Genomic DNA, 15378 nt, shown 5'->3' on the forward strand with positions numbered 1-15378 from the left:
ATCAATGAAATGAGAGATTTCCCTGCTCCTCTTTTAATATTAGAACTTGGGGTCATCTAAACAATTTAATTGGGAAAAGGTTCAGAAAAAGAAGGTGCCTACTTTTCAAACTATGCAGAGTTAACTTGTGGAATTAGTTGCCACAGGATGCGGTGATGGGTTTGTTAGGTCTGTGCTATAGGTCTATGACCCCCCCCCATCAGCTGTAATAGCCGAACTTCCATATTCAGAGAAAAGTATATCTCTGAATAGCAAACACCGAGAACAAACGTGCAGATGCCAATTTCCTTCATGATCTGCTCCTTAGCTTTTTGGAGGCGCTTGGCCGCAGCTTTTGGAGCCCTCCTCACATTCCCCCTATGTGTCCTATTAAGCGAGCCACCAGTGCCTTCGGTTCCCAATTATAACAAGCCAGTTAGTAACACTGACCCACTTTACAAGGCTGTTGTTAGGATTCTCGAGGAGAAAAACGCACCAGGAGTGCTTGGAGCCCTTGACATACGCCTGGCCAAATGCTAAGTACCATTATGAAGGAACCAATTTGTGGAGGTTATTTTGAGGGGAGGGGAGGGATCAATAATTTATGAAGGACATCTAATTTTACAACCCCGGACCCGAAGCTTTGGTTACAGGGAGCTGTGTCACCCTTCAGGCTGCATAGTAATAATGGTTGCTATTTTAAGGACTGCATCTCTCTCTCTCCATCAACTTTCTTCCTCTCTCTGTTGTCTGTACCACTTAACACAGAAGATGTGGGGTGTGTGTGTGTGTGTGTGTGTGTGAGAGAGAGAGAGAGAGAGAGAGAGAGAGAGAGATGGAGGAAGGGAGAGCTCTTGTCCTGATGAGAGAGCTTAGGAGTTTGGTGGGGCTGCTGTTGGCTATTCGCATGCCTCTTCTTTCCATCCTCCTCCTCCTTCTCCTCTTCCTCCTCCCCGAGTGAATCCGGTAGGTATGAAGGGCGGCGGCGGCGGCGGCAGCAGGAGGGTAGCTCTAATTGCTTTCTCAATGAAAGATAATCACCCGGTCCCGAGGGACGCTTCCAGATTAGCACTCAACATCCAGTGATCTCAGCCCTCTCTCATCCTGCTGCCTCCATTTACAGCCCATTCAGCAGTAAGTGGATCGAAGAAAGCCGCTCACCACCACCCATTAGTGACAGCAGATCTCTCCCCACTGCTTTGGACTGACTTTCCCCCCCTTCTTCTTCACTCCCTCTCTTTCCCCTTTCCTCTCTCTCCCTCTCTTACTTAGAGGCTCCATTCACTCCGCGCTCGCCTGGGTCGCTGCTGCTGCTGCTTTTGCTGCTGCTGCTCCTTCGCTCCCCCGCTCGCTTCCTTACGGGATACCAAAAAGAAGGGGGGAAAAGTTGCAGCGGAGCGAGGGCTTTCGAAACATGAGCGAGCTGGAAGGGGACTTTGCCAAGCTCTTGCTGCTGAAGGATGAGCGGATTAAAGAGCTGGAGAAGCGCTTGTCCGAGAAGGACGAGGAGATCCAGGAGCTGAGGAGGAAGCTGCACAAGTGTCAGTCCGTGCTGCCCGCGCCCACCACCCACATCGGACCCCGCACCACCCGGGCGCAAGGCATCTCCGCCGAGCCCCAGACCTATCGCTCCTTCCACGATCTCCGGCAGGCGTTTCGCAAATTCACCAAATCCGAAAGGTAGGGACGGTGGACGACGAAAACGGAGAGGGTGTGTGTGTGTGTTTGGGGAGGGGGGGGGATACGTGAGCGCGTGCAGATACGTGTGTCACATCTTACACCCTTGTCTCCTCCAGCCCCAAAGTCTCCTTAAAGCTGGATGGCTACAGCCAAGTGAGGGGCGGAGTTGGGGTGTGTGCAAACCCCCTCCTCGCTCTCTGCTGCCTTTTCTCCTTGGCGGGGCTGCAGCTTCTCTCCCTCCCCCCTCCCCAATCAGCCCCCCTTCCCAAGGTTAGGGGGACAAGTTTCCCAAGGGTGAAGAAAGCGGTGGAGCCTTCTTGCCCTGCCCATCACGTGCTGCCTTGGAGCGGTGCAGAAGAGTCCAATAAAATAAAAAATAAACCCGGGCTGACAGCAAACCCTCTCGGGCATCTGAATAGTGCGCTCTCAAAGCGTGGCAAAGTTCCTCCAGGAGTTCTTGGGGATATTTTGGAAGAGTCCTCACCCACCCATCCCGTGCCCCCCTCCCCTCCTCTGCTTCTCTTCTTTGCAAGCCCATCGCCTACCGAGATGAAGAGCCTCTTTTGCTCCCCATCATTTGGCAGTTGGGCTGCCCTTCTATTTTTGTTGAGCATGCCTGGATGGCCGGGCATGCGCAGTCGCGACGGTCGAAGCCGCTTGCCCTTTCCTCCCTTTGCCCTTAGAATTGGCTGCTCTCACAACGCGGGGGGGGGGGGAGGCTGAGGAGGTGTAGAGTGGGCAATCTAGAGATGTTTGGGAAATAAAAGGGGAGGGGAGAGGAAGAAATCTGGAGGGGAGGTCCTGGTGGAGAGAAGCCCAAATCCCTCCCTTTTCCTTCACCCCTTCCTTTCTCCCCCCTCTCCCGGCGCTCCAAAATAATCCCGCTCCTCTAGCCCGTCCCTTCCCAGTCTGGCTTATGCTGCTGCTTTTTGCGAAAGAAAAAGTAAAGAAAAAGAGAGAGAGATCGTGACACCAGAGGAGCCCCATCGATCGGCCCCAGCATTAAACCCCCTGTGGACATTAGCGAGAGGAAGTACAGAGCGCATTATGAGCTTTTAAGCCGCTGGAAGTGCAGAGCTCAAAATGCATGTTGCAGGATATTGAATATCCCATTAAACGGCGTCTCTCCTTCTCCCTCTCTCACCCCACCCCGACTCTTTTCCTTTCATCATCATCTGTTACTCTCCTGCCTATTTTGAATGATCATACCTTGGAGGGAGGAGAAGGATCTTAGTGAGAAAGGAGAGGTACCAGGCACGTGCTGGACACGTGTTTGTGTGTTTGTGTGTAAACTTAGAACTCGAGGGGGGCAAAGTTTTGTCTGGTAGGGATGGGCCGGTTTGAGTTAGAGACTTGGTTTTCGTGCTGATGAGGATTTCAGAGTTTGTATGTAATAGAATCAGTTATAGAGGTGGAAGGGACGCCGGGCAACACAGGAATTTCAACAAAAACATCCATGACAGATGGCCATCCAACCTCTGTTTAAAAACCTTTGAGGAAGGAGAGTCCACTACCTCTCCCACTGTCAGAAAGTTCTTCCTGATGTCCAGCTGGAATCTCCTCTCTCGCCACCTTTACTGCTGTGCCCATATTTCTAGACTCTTTTAAACTGGCCCTCAAATCTCTCTGAGACCCTTTTGCATTGTTTCTTGTGTAGAAATGTTAACCTGAGGTAGGCTCCCAGAGCAATGAAGGTGACCAGGAGAGGTCATTGGAGTGGCCACTGTTCCAAGTCTTGGGATCTGGGAAGCACAATTACCTTCCAACTACAATAGGAAACGTAAAAGATTCCTTCTTTATAGTGCTACAATAAACTTATCCGCTCAGAATGGGCATGGTTCGTTTTCTCCTTTTGCATGGATGAAGACAGATTTAAAACCTTCCTGCATCTTCATTCACTTTAATTTACGTTTAACTGTAAGCTTCTCGGTGCAGGGGACCTAACCACTTATATGGGTCTACAGTACAATGTATCTTGTTGACACTATAAAAACAATGAACAATAAGAAAAAGTGTCATTAATAAGGATTTTTTTTAAAAAAAAGTAGTTAATGAATCATGAGTTTTAATTTATTTGCCCTTGAACAAAACAATAGCTCTAAAAGGGGGGGGGACCTATAAACAATTTTTTTAGGTGATTTACACGCACTGCAGCAGGCACTATCTGCTAGAAGAAGCAGTCCTTCCTGTGTGTGTGGAAAATGCCTCTTCTGTGATAGTGCTTTATCTTCATTCAAGTAATAAAAAGGTAAAGGTAAAGGACCCCTGACAGTTAAGTCCAGTTGCAGATGACTCTGGGGCTGCGGTGGCCAGCACAACTATGCCGTTTCTGGTGAAACCAGAGCAGTGCACAGAAACACCGTTTACCTTCCCACCGGAGCAGTACCTATTTATCTACTCACACTTTGATGTGCTTTCAAACTGCTAGGTGGGCAGGAGCAGGGACCGAGCAACGGGAGCTCACCCGGTTGCAGGGATTTGAACTGCTGATCTTCCGATCAGCAAGCCTAAGAGGCTCAGTGGTTTACACCACAGCGCCACCTGTGTCCCCCATTCAAGTAATACAGACGTAATAATAATAATAATAATAATAATAATAATAATAATAATAATAATAGATAAAAGTAATACATAAAGTTAATTCTATAATAATAAAGGAATATAAATTGCATGTTTTATTTATAAACACTGCTTGGTTACTTGAGGGGATCTTTTTTTAAATATATGAGAATGTTTTTAGCCAATTACATAAACACTACTGACTCTTGTGACATCTGTACGTTGGCTGCAGGCCTAACCATGCTTGGAAAAATGTTCTACTGAATTCAAGGGAACTTGCTCCCAGGTAGCCTAAACCTTATAATAAGTTGTCTAGAACGGGGAATCAGCAAATGTGAAATAATTCTTACTGCTCCTAAATCTAGGAGGGGGGGGGGGAGAAGATGAGGTTGTCTGAATGAGGAACAGTAAAGATTTGTTTCTGTTGAGAAAGAAGTTGCTGGAGTGACAAAATTACACAGCGGTCCAAGTGGTCTCTGTAAAACTGTGTTAGACACATCCCATACAAAAAAGCCAGAAGGGTGTGATTAAAAATTGGCTTCCTCACAGTGTCAACTGTGGCTTGAATGTGTGTGAGTGTGTGGGTTTGGTGTAGTTCCTTAGTTTATTTCTGTTTTTGGGTGTCTCATCTTTCAAAACGCCTGGAGTTTGGGAGGTCGGGGTAGGATTGGGGAAGGCTGTCATCATCTTTAATACACCCAGTTCGCTTAGAGGCTTTTTAATTTTTTTAAAAAATGGATGCACTGGTCCCTTTGCTGCAGTCACCTTTTAAAAATAAGGCTGCATTAATGACTGGGGTTATTTTATGAATTTTGAAAGTCCTGCTTCTGAAGCCACAGCTTCACTTGAAAGAGAGCACTGTAGGTCTTTTGTGTCAAAATTAAACTGGCCTTGTAAATATAGGATTTAAGTGAGGGGTTCCATGAGACTGATATTCCCACTGGTAAAAAGACTTTCAAAGAGGTTTCGCAAGGCTGTGGATGTCGCACTCCTGCACGCCTCCCCGCTCTTTCCCAAACTGGGAAACTTGTGGGGATGGAGAGTTAGTCTCAGTTCACAGAGACAGATTTATCTCTTCCATCAGATGTCAAGAGCACACATTTTTCTTCCAACATTCACTGCAATTATTAAGTCCCAACTTCCTCTTCTTTGTGGTTTACACTAGGACAGAGGGTAAATTCTCGCCGCGGCCCCCCCCTCAATGTTTGGGCTTCTGCTTTCGAATAGAATACAAGCCATGAAGTTTATTTTCAGCACACTGACTCACTGTAACAGGGAGTTATGACAAGTATAATCTATGGAGATAGTAATGGTTGGAATTGAGGGTGGGAGAGATGCACAAGAACGTTTAAAGGAACAGAATGTCTTTTTAGTAACAATACCACAGGCAGTTTTCGCTCTACCCCCACCCCTAAAAGATACAAAATGTTGGCTCTAAAGGTTTTTAGGGTTTTTAAAAAAGTTATATCTGTGTTATTATATTGTACTATGGTTTTATATGCTTTACTTTAAAGTATTTAAATTAAAACTAATTAATTAAACTAAATTAATACACACTTACCTGGGATTAATTTAGTCAGCTTGTCACGCTGGCCACGTGACCCGGAAGTGTCTGCGGACAGTGCTGGCCCCCAGCCTCTTAAGTGAGATGGGCGCACAACCCTAGAGTCGGACACGACTGGTCCGTACGGGCAGGGGTACCTTTACCTTTACTACCTGGGATTAAGCCCCTTGGAACTCAATATAATTTACTTCTGAGTAGATATGTATAGCAGTGGGTCCCAAACTGCCCCCTCCCATGGACCACTGGAAAGTTGCTGAGGGTCTTGGCAGACCACTTAATGATTTGTCTGCCTGTTGAAGCAATTTTAATTCCATAGTATTCAAACTCTAAGGCAATATAATACGTCTATAATAAATAATTCTTTAAAAAAAAGAAGAAGAAATAAAAATACAATTAAAAATCAAGATGAACAGTAAGCCCACAATTTACTCGAGAGTTTGGTTCCCAGGAACCATGCACAAACGCAAAAAGGTGTAAAGTCAGGAAGACTATCTCTGCTTTTTAGCTCTCCAACCAGTTTAGGAGGAAGCTGTCTTGCATTTTGGGGCCACGCTTCAGGTCACCTCCGCTTGCTCTTAGACCACCATTCTCTCTGCTCTCGCTAGGACTCTCTGATGATGCCTGAACACACTCCCAGGGTGAGTGCAATGTTTGGTGGGACTGCCAATTGTTGTCCCCCCCCCCACCTCCTTTTGACGTTTTTTCTACTGATTATTTTGATCCCCCCTGCATTTTTCCAATTTATTTTTCAATTAACCACATAAATTTGCAGCCATGTAAAAAAAGTGAGCAGAAGTTGTGAGTTTAGTGTATTCAGTGGGGCAAGTGGGCTAGCCCTCATCTTCTATCACAAATCCACAGACACAGCACAGACCACTGATGGTCCACAAACCACAGTTGAACTCTATGCGGTTTACTTCTGATGTAAGTAAACAGGAGTAAATATGCTTAAGATCAGGATGAAAGAGTATTTTCTGGATTTCTCTGCTAAAAGATGATGATAAATAGTGACAAATTAATAGTGATAGATTTAGTGCTGGGAATGAAAAGGGCCTTATACTGATGGATTGAATACTAGAGATTGAAAGATGAATTGAAGAGTCTGGTCAAACACAGATCCTGAAGTATACAGAGTGAACAACAGCTATTAAAATGGCAGGATCCTTTTAAAATTTTGTTTTACTGAAACTCTCCACCTTGACCTCTCTCATTGTTGGGAAAACAAATACAAATACTGTATGTTTCATTCCCACTTAAATATTATTGCTATAATATTCAAACAACACAATTTCTGTTGGGCTGAGATTTCTCTGATTACGGAGATGATGTCTATGAAGCATTTTGAGCACATGATATTCATTTGGTAAATACTAAGGGTTTTTTCTGGTAATAAAACAAATATATACATTAATCAAAGTCTTTATGTTGATCTATGTGTCAACACATGATATGCTAAAGGCTCCTGTGAATGATACAAAATGTTTATGGCATTTTTCAAGTATGTGATTAAATTATTGAAATAGTACCCCTTCCCTTTCCCTCCCTCAGGAGTCCAAATGCACTGCTGAATAATTTGGAGTCCCTCTGGCAATGCATAGTGCAGATTGGCCAGATTGCTTGAAAACTGTAGTGAGGAGTCTGAATCCAATAATAGGAGCTGATCTGACATTTGGGCAATGTGACAGCTGGACATTTAAGGTGTGGGGGAGCAATGCTAAAATCTGCTCACATAGCGGACTCCAGGCATCCTTTTTTGCCTCGTAAGAAGTGCAAACATAAAAGATGCTGCAAAATCATAGAGTTTCCCTACGCCATGCAAAACAACTTCCTGGTTCAGAGCAATGGTCCAAATAGCACTATTCTTGATAGCACTAGATACTTCAGGCTGGAGGTATCAGTTCTGTCAGGCTTCATTGATTATTTTTAGATTTCAGCAATCACTTATTTGGGCACATCAGCTGTATCATAATAGATGGTCTGGTTCACCATTCATATTTTGTCACTAGAATATGTGATTGAGCCATCTAACACAGACAGAACTTTCATATCAACCATTTCACACACAGTGGTTATTAATGGGGTGTGTTTTGTTTGTCCAGGACAAACAAAAAATGCACATTCATGTATGAACTGGTACTCAGTGAATACGATCCAGTGATCCTCGCTACTACACTTGTCACTCAATAAAATAAATCTCAACCAATTTACAGTATGAGTTCTAACACTGCAATCCTATGCAGAAATACTTAGAAATCCAATGGGGCTTTCTCCAGGTAAATGTGTACAGGATTGCATCCTAAGTCAATTTATTGAGTAAACTTGTTTATGATTAAAAACAATAGTTTGGAAGCATTCTTTCTTAGATGTTGCATCCAAATGTTTTAGAACAGGCTTTCCCTCTTAGAAGAGGAGGGATGTCTCTTTTCAAAAGGTCATTGCCGTTTGCATAACAGGGTTAACATTTTGTAATGATTAGCATTGTAAGCCTGGAGGCCTTGGCTCAGGGGTCAGCAACCTTTTTCAGCCGTGGGCCGGTCTACCGTCCCTCAGACCATGTGATGGGCTGAACTATTTTTTTTTGGGGGGGGGGGAATGAACGAATTCCTATGCCTCAGAAATAACTCAGAGATGCATTTTAAATAAAAGGACACATTCTACTCATGTGAAAACACGCTGATTCCCAGACCGTCCACGAGCTGGATTGAGAAGGCAATTGGGCCGCTTCTGGCCAATGTGCCTTAGGTTGCCTCCCCCTACCTTGGCTCAACCATTGAGCTCACTTTAGGACCTTGAGTCAGTCACTCTCAGCCCTAACCAACTTCATAGGGTTGTTGTGAGGTTAAGGGGACTGGGGAAATCTTGAGATCCTTGGTGGAGGGATGGGAGTGAAATCTAATACAGTGTTAAAAATAATAATAATACATTAAAAAAATCTGCTGCTTGAGCATCTTACAGATTAATCTATTAAGCAATAAAGCCCTAATATCCACGTCTTCCGTGAAGTGCTTGTTCTAATTTGGCAATGGAAGCTTGGTACTTGTGTATGCTGAGGTTCTCCAACTGAGCTCTCATAGTAACTGCAGAGAGGTTTGAAAATATAATAGAAAAAACTACCCAGCAAAGAGCCTGGAAGCTAAGTTGCAAATTAAGAGGCACCCAGATTAATTGTTTCCCCCCCCAATTACTATTCTGTTTAATTCCCTCCAGCAAGGTTTTAAAGAGTTGATTCAAAAGCTCTTCTTCGCCCTTTTAGACTAAGAAAAAAAGCTCATGTCCACAAACATAGCTTGGGATTCATAATGCAAATTATGTTACGCATGCGAACGGAAAAATGGAAAATATTTGTGACTGTCAATATGGTTTATTTCTGTTGCAAGGCCCTGGATTAGTTCTTTGCAGTATGCTATCCAGATGGGCATTATCGCATGACATTACACAAAATTCCAAAGATCAGGCATGTGCTGTGAAAAAAACACTTCCTTTGGTTCATGTGATAGTGTTGCAAGTTCTCTACTCCTGGTATGTGTGAAACGATAAACAAATCTATCATAATTGCTTGTAATTCCTGAGTTTATATACATGAATCCTCCAGAGCCATTTCTGTTGAGAAGTTTGAGAGCTGTGATGTTGTTAGTGATGAGCTGGCATCTTTGCTTGTGGCAAAATGATATACGAAGCTGTTCTCTTATTTTTTTGTTCCCCAGATTTCTGGTAGCCAAAACACACTTTCTTTCTGAATTGAAGGCACATTTCCTGTTGCACCAATAAATAGTTTCCATTAGCATGAAAAAGTAAAAAGGATTCTGAACAAACCACTCCACATTTGCACAGCAGCTTCCTGGAGCTTGGGCCACTGCTACCCTACAACAAGCAGCATTTTAAAGTGTAATAAAAAGGCAAAAACTTGCTGCCACCACAGTAGCATACCCTCAAACATTCAACAGATGAAAATAGAGACAGATTACAATAGGGAAAAAAGGGAAATGCAGATTCTCCGCCCTCCTTCTCCAAACCTGGTAAGACCTTACCCAGTTTTAGGAAGGAGGTGCGATGCTCTGACAGGTTCTGAGAGCATTCCTGCTTCCTTTCCAAAGCCTGGTAATCACTGGTGAAGGAGGAGGAGTGCAGGGGGCGCGCAGCGCCCCCGGCAGCGCGATACTCAGGGTGCCATCGTGGCTGCTCCCTGCCTGCGCTGGGTGCCCTGCCCCTGCAGGCGGAGCACCCCACCCCCAGGATGTGTCCCAGCCCCGCCCCCGCCTGCTCTCTGCCCCCCGGTGCCGGAGCATGAAGCTCCGCCACTGCTGGTAAGTTCTTGCCAGCTTCGGGAAGGAGGCAGGAGGACTCTAGGATCCTCCCTGTAACCCCACCTTTACCCAGGCACCCCAGGCCCTTCTACATTTCTGGGACATTCCCAGATCAAATCAGAAGCCAAGATGGCTTCTGTATTTCTGGGGATGCCATGGTTAAATCATGGCACTTGGAAGGTATGCGGTAGCTGCTTTTTCCTGAAACTTGAAAGCGGGGATGGGAAGTCTTTTTCTGTCTGAGGGCCGCGTTGCCTTCTGGGCAACCTTCCTCGGGCCACATGCCAGTGGTGGCCCTCTCCATCCTGCCTTCAGGCAAGGAAGAGGCATTATCAGAGTTGATGGACACAGGCTAGGTCGAAAAACTCAAGGAACGTGTGAAGGAGGGCCAATGATGGTTGAGGTTTGATGAAAGGGGGTATGGTTGGGAAGTTTCCTGATGGTCAGATCGGGGGGTTTAGAGAGGCACATTTGTCCCCCAGGCATGAGGTTTCCTACCCCTCTAAGGCAATATAAAGGAAAGTCTGGGAGCTGTTCTTGGTGCCCCAGTAGGTTTTGTCTCTCACTCACAATACTCGAAATGTCACCTCTCCTGACATCCCACTCCACCCTGAGTCAGGAGAACCAGTGATTTTGGGTGTGTTTAGTTCAGCCTCAATGTATATCTTACATAGTAAAATGGTACCTACCACTTGCTGGATCAATTGATGAACAAGTTATGGTTACCTAAGTAAATACATAAGACGAACTTCAGCAGCAGTGTAATTGTATGCATGTTTACTCAGAAGTAAGTCCTGCTGTTTACAGTGGGACTTATTCCTTAGCCACTGTGCTTAAAAATGGAGCCTTAGCCACACAGATGCAAGATAGCGAACCTCAGAATAGTTTGGGTGCAGGTAAGGCAGTGGTGGGGGACCTTTGGCTCTGTAGATGTTGAAGGTCTGTGACTCGCATCATACCTGACCTTTGGGTCTGCTGGCTGGGGCTACTGTGAACTGGAGTCTGATCAGGAGAACCACAAGTTCCCTTCTTTGATGTAAGAGCTGGACTTCCTTACTGCCCTTTCATCAGTGTGGTGAAGGTTCTTCTTCAAATCTCATTGAGTCTTCCATTTTTGGTGGCAGCTTGAAGAAAAGTGCAAGAAATAATAATGGCTAAGCAGGAACATGTCTAAATCACAGCTACTGATTAGTCATGGAATCACAGAGTTGGAAAGGACCCTGTGGATTATCTAGTCCAACCCCCCTGGCAATGCAGGAATATACAGTTGTCCATTATGGGAATTGAACCTGCAACATTGTTGCGATTAGCACCTTGCTCTAACTAACCAATTGAGCTATCCTACCCCTTCTTTGAAGTGGTGGCAGCATTGACCCCTACAGAGAGGCTTACCTGGCATTATGTAGTGGACATTTTGGCACCAGATGAAGAATTTAGCTTCCCACGCTTTTCCATCTTAAGATCTTTTAGATCAGGGTGCAGATCCTCGGGCCCGGGGGCCAAAGGCAGCCTTCGAAGCCTCTCTCTCTGACCCTCAAGACACTCCCCAGAGTTCCCTGCAAAGAGGGTTGATTGTTAAACCACTCTGGAAATCTGTAAGGGGAATATGGCTCTCCAGTCCTAACAACTCTTAGCACCCATCACAAACTACAGTTCCCAGTATTCTTTGGGGGAATCCACAAACGCATATGAGACCTAAGCTTGGATCCAGTCTTGTGTTTTAGTTTTTATTTTTAATTATAAGACACCCAGTGTAATTTTGTTCTTGGATGATATACAATGATCATAGATCAAAAGCAATAAAATGTATTCTTAATCTTTATTTTGGACCTCCTTTAATAATACCTTGTGTTGCAGCCTTGTTAAATGCTATAAGGAAGGGGCAATCATTTGGGGAAGGTTTGCGTGTTCTTTTATATGTGGCATTTGAATAATATATGTGTCAGCAAAAGGTCAGCAGCCTGAGGAGGAAATCTAGCTGGCAGCCAACTGTGTTAGGTAGGAGAGGGGGAAATGCGCAGCATGGTGATGTCATGTTATGGGTTGTGTTATACTACATTAGGGATGGAGAACATGTGGGCCACCAGATGTTGCTGGATTGTAACTCCCATTATCCTTGACCTTTGGCCAAGTTGGCTGGGGTTGATGGGAGTTGGAGTGCGGCATCATCTGCAGGGTCACAGATTCCCTACCTCCATACTCCTTGTTTCTGGGAGGAAGGGAGGAAGAGAGAAGGAGTGGAGACAGCTCCATGAATCTTATACTGTAACTTCTAGTTCCATCTTTATTTGGGAAGTGCTAGCTATTTTAAAAACATTGCAAAGCACTATGCATAATCAAAGTGCTATATAGCTGGCAGAAAAGGGGATGGTCATCACGAGTTTAGACGTCAACAGATTGTAGTATATATACTTTAAATTTAGAAATGTGTATACCTGAAGTGAGAAATTTAGATTTCCGAAGTGCAGCTAATTTTAGGGGTGTGTGTGAAACACAGCTCTTTGATATTAAATATCCACCCAGCCGTTGCAATTATGGTGACAACAGCCGGTAGTCTTCCCCCTCCCCCACCCCCTTAATTAATGCTGCTTTGGTTTATTTATTTCTAGGGTGCCCTTCATACTGTCAACTGTAAAATTATACTTGAGTACTAATTTAATGTGTGAAGTTTAGGGCAGTAAAGCTTGTTTTATGCCTTGGGATAGCCAACAGTCTCTTGAAGGAGAACTTTTCTTTCTTTCTTTCTTTCTTTCTTTCTTTCTTTCTTTCTTTCTTTCTTTCTTTCTTTCTTTCTTTCTTTCTTTGCAGTTTGGCATAAAATTAAGGCCACAGCTAATTGCAATTCTCTCCAAGCACCACCTTTGCCTGAAGAATTGACAGTGGTGAAGTTCGTCTCCTTTCCTGTTTTGACAAAAAATTCTGATCAGTAGGCATTCTCTTGCGGGGGCAGACACCCTCCGTGGAGATAAAGCTGTAACCAAGTACAACTAGTAAACAGAATCACTAGCAAAATGGGAATGCTGGTACCGAACATCGCAATTATTGATTGATTTATATGAGGGATGGGGAACCTGTGGCCCTCCAGATGTTGCTAGACTCCAACTCCCACCAGCACAGCTCCCTGATATCACTCCCTGATATTATATTATGCTGCTCTTTACTTTGTGCCTGCCATTCAAGCAAGTTTGCAAATTACAATGAAACATGCTTAGCTTGTTGTTATTTATCAGGGCTGGCAAAACTTTTCTTGGTTTTGTTACTGTGCTGTAATTATCAGGACCGTAGAATGGTGCAGTTATAGCAAGAAGGCTGCTTTTCTGGCTTTATTTGCATAAACTGTGGATGGCATTGAATAGCAGCATAAGAAGACCCCCGCTGGGACAGTCAGTGGCCCATTTATGCTAACATGCTGTTCTCATGGCAGCCAACCAGATGCCTATGAGAAGCCCACAAGCAGGACCTGAGCACTGGAGCAGTGGCGGAGCTTCATGCTCTGGCACCGGGGAGTGGAGAGCAGGCGGGGGCGGGGCTGGTGTGCATCCCGGGGGCGTGCTGCACTGCCCTAGGGGTGTGGCACCCAGCACAAGCAGGGTGGCAGCTGCGATGGCACCCCACCGGGATCGCACTGCCAGGGGCAGTGCGCTCCCCCCGCACGCCTCTTCCTCCGTCAGTGCACAGGAGAACTCTTTCCTCCTGTGGTTTCAAGCACCTAGTATTCAGAAGCATACTGCCTGCAACAATGGAGGTAAAGCAAAGCTGTTGGGGCTAGTAGCCATTCATAGCCTTATCCTGCACAAAACTGTCCAAATTGGTGGCCCTCGCTGCCTCCTGTGGGAGTGTATTCCATTGTTTAACCATGTGCTGTGTGTCATATATTTCTTTCTTGCTTCTCCACCCAGAAGCTCAAGGTTTTGAATGTTTTCTTCCTCTCCACCTTTTGTATTTGCAACAGCACTTTGAAGTAGGTTGAGCTAAGTTTTTAAAGAATGTTTATTTTTTCAAATTATTATGGAGCTGCAAAGACAAGTAAACAAATAACAAATATTTAATATATCCCACTAAAGACAGGACATACAAAACCTGAGCTTCTTAAATAACACCCAATATAAAATCATGACCACCATCTTTTTTCTAGACAGCAAAGTTGCCTTTAAATCTGAAACTAAAATATATGAAATAAAATCCCACCATACTGAACCTTACTTTTCCCTTAGAGACTGTAACTTATGCCTTATTTTTTTGTCCTGCAGTAACCAAATTTCAGAGTTTTTTTGTAGTCACATTAAAAAAAAAAAGATTTCCTCTGTTGTGCTATAGACATCCTGGCAGCTGGCAGCATCCATGTCAAAACTTCCTTTTGGTGAGATGTCTTCATAAGTATCTGTCCACATATTTAGTAGGGTTAACTGGGGAGAAATTTAAATATGTTGTTTTAATAATCTTTGATATCTCCTGATAAATTTCATTTCAGAATAAAGCAACCTGTGAGCATTCACACCAGTGATGAAAGATAGTCACTTTAGTCTCACAACCTAAGTTAATTTTTTTTATTTATTACATTTATCTCCCACTGTTTCCTCCAAGAAGCTCAAAGTAGCCTACACATTTCCACCTCTTCATTTCATCCTCACAATAGCCCTGTGAGGTAGGCTAGCTGAGTGACAGTGACATTCAGTGTGCTTCTTAATGCCAGTTGCTGGAAACCACAGATGAGAAGAGTGCTGCTCCACTCAGGGTCTACTTGAAGGCTTCCCATGAACATCTGGCTGACTACCATGAGAACAGGAGGCCACTGGCCTGATTCAGCAGGGCTATTTTTATGGTCTTATGCTGGTCTCTGAGGTCTTGGACGGGTCACATGTCATTCCCACCAACTGTTACCATGATCCCTTTGCCCAAAGAGGCCAGGAAATGAATCCGAAAGTTTCTGCTTGTTAAATGTGCCCTCTACCATAGAGTTATGGTCCCTGAGTTATGGTAGATTGAGATCTGGACAGGGGGATAGATACTTTGAGGGGCTGCCTGGTGCAGTGGATATAGTGTTGAGCTTGGTTTTGGATCAACATATACCTCAGTTTGAACAAGTTATGGCTGTTCTGCTTTTTGAAAAAAGTATAATCTTTAAAGGTGGCTAGTCTGAAAACTCTGGGAGCTATCGTCTAGGAACATTCTTTCAGCTTAACCTACTGTACAATATTGTAGGGAGTGGTAAAATGGTGAGAGGGAGGGATCCATACCCTGATTTCCTTGGAGAGATGAAACCATAACAAATGTATAAAGAGTTATTGAGAC

General features: G+C 44.5%; 1 protein-coding gene across 5 annotated transcripts in view; it reads left to right on the forward strand.

Annotated features, from left to right (window-relative positions):
• Nucleotides 1–15378, forward strand: part of PRKG1 (protein kinase cGMP-dependent 1) — a 698816-nt gene that overhangs the window by 90904 nt on the left and 592534 nt on the right. For all 5 annotated transcript variants that reach the window (XM_081189597.1, XM_081189598.1, XM_081189595.1 and 2 more), the window contains one exon: nucleotides 1252–1659. In XM_081189597.1, coding sequence (XP_081045723.1) covers nucleotides 1394–1659 — 266 coding nt within the window. In that variant the 5' untranslated portion in view covers nucleotides 1252–1393. The remainder of the gene's footprint in view (nucleotides 1–1251; nucleotides 1660–15378) is intronic.

The sequence above is a fragment of the Podarcis bocagei genome (genome assembly GCF_964188305.1).
Source record: "Podarcis bocagei genome assembly, chromosome: 4".
NCBI classification, from domain to species: domain Eukaryota; kingdom Metazoa; phylum Chordata; class Lepidosauria; order Squamata; family Lacertidae; genus Podarcis; species Podarcis bocagei.